The sequence below is a fragment of the Heterodontus francisci genome, chromosome 25, assembly GCF_036365525.1.
Source record: "Heterodontus francisci isolate sHetFra1 chromosome 25, sHetFra1.hap1, whole genome shotgun sequence".
Taxonomy (NCBI): Eukaryota; Metazoa; Chordata; class Chondrichthyes; order Heterodontiformes; family Heterodontidae; genus Heterodontus; species Heterodontus francisci.
The window spans coordinates 71,695,463-71,703,202 of NC_090395.1; the positions used below are offsets into that span (position 1 = coordinate 71,695,463).

Consider the following 7,740-nt stretch of genomic DNA (forward strand, 5'->3'; position numbering starts at 1 on the left):
GGATTATAAAGTGACAACCTTTATTATTCCTTAACCCTCAATAATGCCAAAGCAGGCACACAGGCATCCTCTAGATATCCTTCATTATTGTTCTCTGGGGATTATCCTCAGATATCAGCTGTGGCTCAGTGGGTAGTTGTCATCTCTGAGTCAGTTGTCAGTTCATTGGCCCATTCCAGACACTTGGGCATAAAATCTAGGCTGACACTCCTGAGGGAGTGCTGCACTGCTGGAGGTACCATCTTTTCGATGAGGCATTAAACTTACATTACAATATTGATTACATTTCAAAAGTACTTCATTGACTGTAAAGCACTTTGCGACATTCTGAGACCATGAGAGACACTATGTTAATGCGAGTCGTTCTTTTAATTGGCACTCCAGTAACATGCTGGCATGTGTGTGAAGCCAAACCCAGATACAGGAGTGTTTGATACAGACAATAGAGAGCTAATAATATGAGGGTTTGTTATTGGGTGAGGAATGGGCCTTCTGCCTGACATACTGTGCACCTCTCAGTGTGTGCTTGAAGTGCTGTCACTGATCAGGAGCCAAGAAATGCTCGGACTTCACTCCTGGCATTTGCCGATCTAGCCCTGACCTTTAACCCCCGCCGAAGGGTTGCCATTACATGATGCAGTACACACGAGCAATATTTAAATGGTGCTTCTGCAACCTGCATTGCACGCCTCTTTTTCTACTTTCAGCAATATGGCGGAAATGTGAGTGTGCTTGCTACCAACCATATTGGACACCCATATGCTTATAAACCTGCCACAGCATCTAATTTCTAGGCCTCGCTGTCTCGGCTCCACTTGGCTCACATATAAGAAAGCAGCTGTGAGATGGTATCACCAGCACAAATCTAAATCCAGCACAAAAAGAACAGTAGGAGGCCATTCAGCCCTTCGGGCCTGTTCTGCCATTCACTGGTGCACAGTGACAGCAGTATGTACCATCTACAAGCTGCATTGCAGCAACTCACCAAGGCTCCTTCAGCATCACCTTCCAAACCCCCGACCTCTACCACCTAGAAGGACAAGGGCAGCAAATACATGGGAACACCACTACCTGCAAGTTCCCCTCCAAACCACACACCATCCTGACTTGGAACTATATCGCCATTCCTTCACTGTCGCTGGGTCAAAATCCTGGAACTCCCTTTACCACCACCTTCTCAAGGACGATTAGGGATGGATGATAAATGCTGGCTCACACCCCATGAACAAATTTAAAAAAATCATGGCTGATGTCTGAACTCCATTTACCCGCCTTGGTTTCATAACCTTAATACCCTTCCCTAAAAAAAAAATCAACCAATCGCAGTTTTGACATTTTCCATTGATCCCTAACCCAACACCTTTTTGGGGGAAGAGAGTTCCCACTTTCCAGTTGTCTTTGTGGCTTCAAAGACAGACAGGATTGGCAGGAAGGTTTCAGAACTGTCACTGGGGGAGAGGAGGGGCAATAGGGGCCACAATAATGAGATGAAATGAGTGGCGAGTCAGGAGAAAGAGGAAATAATGGAGGAAGGAATTGGCAGGAACGAAGTAAATGATCAATAGGTCAGTCCTGAGGGTAGAGTAATATGATACCAAAATTCAGCAAAACACTTACACTGTACAGACTCGACCAAGCACAAGTGGGACTATGAAAAGCCAACCTCTCAACTGCAAAGCAACCCTCCCTCTCCTTCTGTCTGTATTCAGACTCGCTGGCAGACAGGATATTGACGGGGCAGCACTCTTTTCCGAATGGACACGTGGAATGTGCTGAATTCTTTCGGCCGCAGATTTTTAACAGTCTAACTTTTTGCTTCCTTGAGCCCCGACAATAAAGCGACCATGGACAACAGTCTGCGTCGTTTGAAGCAGGAGTTGGTAAGGTGCATTCGATTGATTTGGGAGCTGTTTGTGTTTTTGCATTTTACCCCAGTGTGGCTGGTTAATGTGAAGTTATCCACACTGTGAGCGGATAGAATGAGCCTCTGTTTCGACATCAAATATTAGGCTGTTGGTTCCCCGTCTCCTTAGTCGAATTACTGAGGGAATAATAGATTGTGAAGGAGGTTGTTAGAATGTCGAAATTGCAATTGTTCCATCTGCGTCTGGATTAAAATCTATTACAATTCAGTCAATGTAAATCATTTTCAAGATTATATAGTCAAAATAAGATTCGATGCACTTAGCTCGTTAACACTTGTCCTTTTTTGGGGGGAGAGGCGTGAATTTCTTATGTATAAATTATCACTTTCTAGGATCTGGTGTTACTTTTGTTGTGTGTGTGTGTTGTATTATTATTAGTGTGGTGGATGGGTTATCAAACTAGACCCCCCTCTCTCCACCCTCCCCATCCACACATTCCCTTCAGTGTCCTCATTTACATGAAGGTCAAAGAGGCAGCTTGCCTCAACTGCGAGAACCCACCCAAAATACATAGGGAACCACAGAAGGATAATTAATCCTGCAGAACTGAGCAGACTGAGGGACTGAGGGAAGGGACTGTCACAACTGCAAACCAACCTCCCTCTTCCCAAGCCTTGGGGTTCACTGCGTTACAAACTGCAATCAATCCGATTGCCCTTTTTAATTACATGGAATTCCGGATTTTTTTTTTTTACATTGTAATCCGCAGTTGTGCCAATTTAGGTTTTAAAAAATTAGACTGATGTATATCATTTCCACACGCACGCTTTCCACCGAAAAAAAGCACTCGGAATGAAAGCACTGGCGTGTAAACATTTTCATATCCTTCCATCTCATCTGTTCTCACTCACAGCTGCTGCGTCTGTTCAAATGGAACAAACAAAAACACACAGACACACAATTAAACTGGAGCGACTGTCCTCTCTGAATTCAAACCAAAAGTTCAGATCCAACCTGGTGATTTTTCTTCTCGTGTTTAATTCGGTTATGAGATTTAATTCAACCGTTATCGTAACCAAATAGACCAGGATATACTTAACCAGGAGTCGTAGCCAAAGCTTTTAGACAGATTTTAATAAACATTTGATTTGATTGATATAGAGCCAGACTGGCCTTTGTGAAATATTAATGCTTATTAAAGCGTTGTCGCTTGCCATGATATTTCGGATTTTAAAAATATATGTGAGCACACCTCGAGGTGCTGATTAACTGGATCAAGCAAGCGACACCCACCCAGCATATGGCTATCCTGTGATGGGCTTGTATTTGTCACCTTGTCAATCAACAGTGCCTTATTAATAAAACACAGCTCATTTGAAAGGGGCTTTATTCGTCCCACTGTGCGATGGGACTGTGCCTGTGCAGAGGGAAAATGATGTCTTAAAATTGTCAATTAAACAAGAGGTAAGATTATAAAGTTACAGTGGATTATAAAAGGGACAGGCTTTGTTCTCAGAATCACAGAATTGTTGCAGCGCAGAAGGTGGCCATTCGGCCCATCGTGTACGCACTGGCTCTCTGAAGGAGCAGCTCCCTCAGTTCCATTCCCCTACCTTCTCCTCATAAACCTGCACATTCTTCCTTTTCCTGTAACAGTCTAATTCCCTTTTGAATGCTTCAATTGAACCTGCCTCCACCATGTTCTCAGGCAGCGCATTCCAGACCTTAAACACTCGCTGCGTGAAAAAGTTTTTCCTCATGTCACTTTTGCTTCTCTTACCAAATACTTTAAATCTGTGCCCTCTCATTCTCGATCCTTTCACAAGTGGGAACAGTTTCTCTCTATCTACTCTGTCCAGACCCCTCATAATTTTGAATACCTCTATCAAATCATCTCTCAGCCTTCTCTTCTCCAAGGAAAACAGTCCCAACTTCTCCAATCTATCTTCATAACTGAAATTCCTCATCCCTGGAACCATTCCTATGAATCTTTTCTGTACTCTCTCCAATGCCCTCACGTCTTTCCTCAAGTGCGGCGCCCAGAACTGGACCCAATACTCCAGCTGAGGCCAAACTAGTGTCTTATACAAGTTCAACATAACTTCCTTGCTCTTGTACTCTATGCCCCTAGTAATAAAGTCCAGGATACTGTATGCTCTCTCAACCTGTCCTGCCACTTTCAATGACTTATGCAAATATACCCCCAGGTCCCTCTGCTCCTGCACCCCCTATAGAATTATACTCTTTATTTTATATTGTCTCTCCATGTTCTTCCTACCAAAATGAATCACTTCACATTTCTCTGCATTGAACTTCATCTGCCACCTGTCTGCCCATTCCACCAACTTGTCTATGTCCTTTCGAAGTTCTACACTGTCCTCTTCACAGTTCACAATGCTTCCAAGTTTTGTATCATCTGCAAACTTTGAAATTGTGCCCTGTACACCAACGTCCAGGTCATTGATTTGTATCTGGAAAAGCAAGGTTCCCAACACTGATCCCTGGGGATCTCCACTACAAACCTTCCTCCAGCCTGAATAACATCCTTTAACCACTACTCTTTGTTTCCTGTCACTCAGCCAATTCCGTATCCATGTTGCTGCCGTCCCTTTTATTCTATGAGCTACAAGTTTGCTGACAAGTCTGTTGTGTGGCACTGTATCAAACGCCATTTGAAAGGGGTTGTTCAATAGCAAAGTGAATCTGTGCAGGGGATAATAAACTCTCACTGGCGTGTTTTGTCTGTGACAATATATTACTGGCAGAGAGTGAGATGAACAGCTAGTGCTGGAAAATATTATATATATGTATTTTAGCGAGGGGAGCATTTAAAATATTCTTGTCGATGGGGTCCAATTGCAAATCTTTAACTTAATGCAATGTTGTGCTTTCATATCTAATGTCAGTGGAATTGTTGCACTGAACTGGTTCTCAGGGCCTGGGGACAGTTTTTGTCCTGGGACTTGCATCAAATTTCGGAGCATTTTTGTAGTGAAAGTGGAAGTGATTGGTGGAAGGTGCGGACCTTATTTAGACACCTGTTGGCAATTCAGTCTCGGTTAAACCACTCGAGGAAGATCTGAAACAGCAGTCAGATCACACACATTAACCCCTTCCCGAAAAAAATCTAAAAGTTCAATTTTTCATCCATATGCAATGCCTCTACCTCGGTATCTTGTTACAACGCACAGTGCTATTGCTTTTAGAAAATCAGATATTGTTGGGAAACTGTTTTGATGTATATTTATATTAAGTGATATATGTGCTTTGCCTGACTGTGCAAGGGACCATCTCTACATGGATAAGGATATTTAGGGCTTTTTAGTTCCTGCATACGTTTAGACAAATGGAAAATGATTATTTGTCTTTTTATGTAAATGCTTTAGGAAGGGAAACTGCTGGAAGTGGTGAGTGAGCAAGTTGATGTCTTGTGCGGATGATGTGTGGTTCATTAATAGATGGGGATGACATTGAGAGGCTTTCAATGTATTCTGGCTGCAGTGCTAACAGTGTAAATGTGCATTCACAGCAATCGATGAAGGAAGCTGGAGATGGGCTCCAGGACCAGATGAATTGTATGATGGACGCCCTCCAGGAGCTGAAACTTCTCCAAGTGCAGACAGCTTTGGAACAGTTGGAGATCTCAGGGTTTCGGGGCCAAGCTTCATCCATCACTAACAGCCAGCAATGGTTGAGAAACGGGAAGGACGAATCCAAAGTCAGTGAGGGCTGGCCAGGCACCAGGCTGGAGAGGAAAACTTGCAAGCCCAGCAGCAGCAGCAGGCTCTGTACATCGAGCCCCGCAACCTTTCCAGGACAGGCTGAAAAACCCATGGGCTGGAGATTAGAGCAATATTTCAGGGAGACTCCTTGTCAAGAGATGCAGTCATCAGCGCTATTATCTATGCCTCTCGATCATCTCAAGGATGCCCCATCACCAGCTTCACCTAGATTGGACCACAATGAGCAGACCCAGGTAGCTGCCCCACCAGAGGTTCACGAGCTCCCTACAGCAAGGAAAGTGGGCAGTAGGTCAACACAAGATTCCAACACCTCAAATGATTGGACCTCCTCTCTGCTCTCCCAGAGTAGAAATAGGCAGCCCCTCATTTTGGGAGACAACGTCTTTGCTGACTTGGTGGGCAACTGGTTAGACTTGCCCGAGTTGGAGAAGAAGCCCCATCCCACCTCTGTGGAGGGTCGACGTGACCACGTTCCCGTCCTCAGCAGATCTCAGGAATTCCAAAAGAAATTGAACCTCACTGCCAATATCTTCAAGAAGCTGCTGAGAAGCGTGCGGCCTGAGAAGGGAAAGCTGGTGAAGGAGAGGCATGGCCAGACGCCAACAAGTAACCCGCGAGATGCCATCACCAAAAGGTCCATCAAGGGTTCCAAGCAGAAGGTAACCTTTTACTTTGCATTGCGGGGGAGCAACACTCAGAACAACCAGGCTCAGGATGGACGTGGGACTTACTGCACCACATTACTGGATGAAAAGAATCTCAGATCCAACAGCTGCACAAATAAACTGGTCCAGTCGGTGACCGAGAAACAGTCTCAGTTTGACTATAACACTGTGGTTTGGGTCTGATTTCAAATGTGAAAATCTTGATAACGAAGAAAATGAATTGCACTTAATTTCCTTTACATCCTTCAGTGGCCCCAAAAACGATGGGATCGATATTGTTTACAGTACATTTTTTCAAACAATTTCTTTTTGAATATTTGAATGTCAAGAGTGAAACGTGTCAAGACTATTTAAAGAGACATTGACAGATGAAACATGTTCAAACTATCTTTCTCTCTGTTTGCCATATTTTGAGTTAAGGCAACCTGTTTTGAAACGCTTTGCCCCTGTAAATTGCCTGTAAAGTCATTATAACCCAAAAGAGATAAGTTCATCTCGCCTGCTCTCCCTTTTCAGCAATTGAGGCCGTTTCTCTTTTATACGCTCCCAACGTCCCCTCCTTCGCCGCCCGAAGGAACTGGCTCTTTCTGGAGCACGGTGGCTGGAAGCCCTCTAACTTCTGGTCCGTTTATTCTTCATGCATGAACGGTTCCACTGAGTGTCAGCTGGATATTTGACTCCAAAACCGGCCGTTCACCATGTCCCGATCCTATCCTCGGCTGACAGTCACAAAGCGCGTACCTTCTGAATAATGATTGGGCAACCCAGCCTGATTGTTTCCATTCCCAGCCCAGAGACACTGAGGCTAACGGGAATGCCCCACCTACAGCCCCAACTGAAATCAGCAGAGTACAGACCAGAGCTAGGACACAGAACCTTCCTGGACTGTCTTACTCAGTATTACAACGTGCTGTGCATTTATTAACTGAGTCACAAATGGAATCCGTATCCCTTCTGCCCCTATTTGCCTGTGTTCAAGAAGGTTCTTTTTAACCCATAAGTTCCAATTGACAGTTCAAACCTATATTTGTAACAACAGGATGAGTGGACATTTTCTTAATGCTATATGGATGGTAGGACAGCTTCATCAGAGGAGTGTGAATAAGTGAGATGAAGCATCAAGATCTTGTTTGTATTTAAAATCTGATTTGGTTGTTAATACTTGGATGTAATAGAATAGGAAGGTGTTGTGTCAGATATTACTCATGACCTGTTGTTGAAAATGTTCTATGCAGGGACACAGAGCTAGGAGATTTAATAAATGTTGACAGTGCCCACATTGAAACAAGGCTGGCTGATTTTTAAGACCTTCTATTATGAATCTGTTCTCGAGGATAATATAATGCTGATATTTTTTGAATTGTTTCCTGTGCTCGCTGACCTACATTGGCTCCCAGCCCAGCAACACCTCGATTTTAAAATTCTCACTCTCGTGTTCAGATCCCTCTCATGTCCTCATCCTTCCCT

At 44.0% G+C, this 7,740-nt stretch overlaps 1 protein-coding gene across 1 annotated transcript; it reads left to right on the plus strand.

Moving 5' to 3' along the window:
- The first annotated feature begins 1,727 nt into the window (after positions 1-1,727).
- inka2 (inka box actin regulator 2) lies at positions 1,728-7,520 on the plus strand. The gene is made up of 2 exons (XM_068057740.1): positions 1,728-1,880; positions 5,395-7,520. The coding sequence occupies exons 1-2, from the start codon at positions 1,845-1,847 to the stop codon at positions 6,454-6,456; spliced, it is 1,098 nt and encodes a 365-aa protein (XP_067913841.1). The 5' UTR covers positions 1,728-1,844; the 3' UTR covers positions 6,457-7,520.
- Positions 7,521-7,740: the final 220 nt, after the last annotated feature.

Bases quoted from the DNA above. Each gene is read 5' to 3' on its own strand.
- inka2 (XM_068057740.1), top strand. From the start codon at position 1,845: ATGGACAACAGTCTGCGTCGTTTGAAGCAGGAGTTG. The intron at 1,881-5,394 runs GTAAGGTGCATT...GTGCATTCACAG, and splicing joins GTCGTTTGAAGCAGGAGTTG to CAATCGATGAAGGAAGCTGG.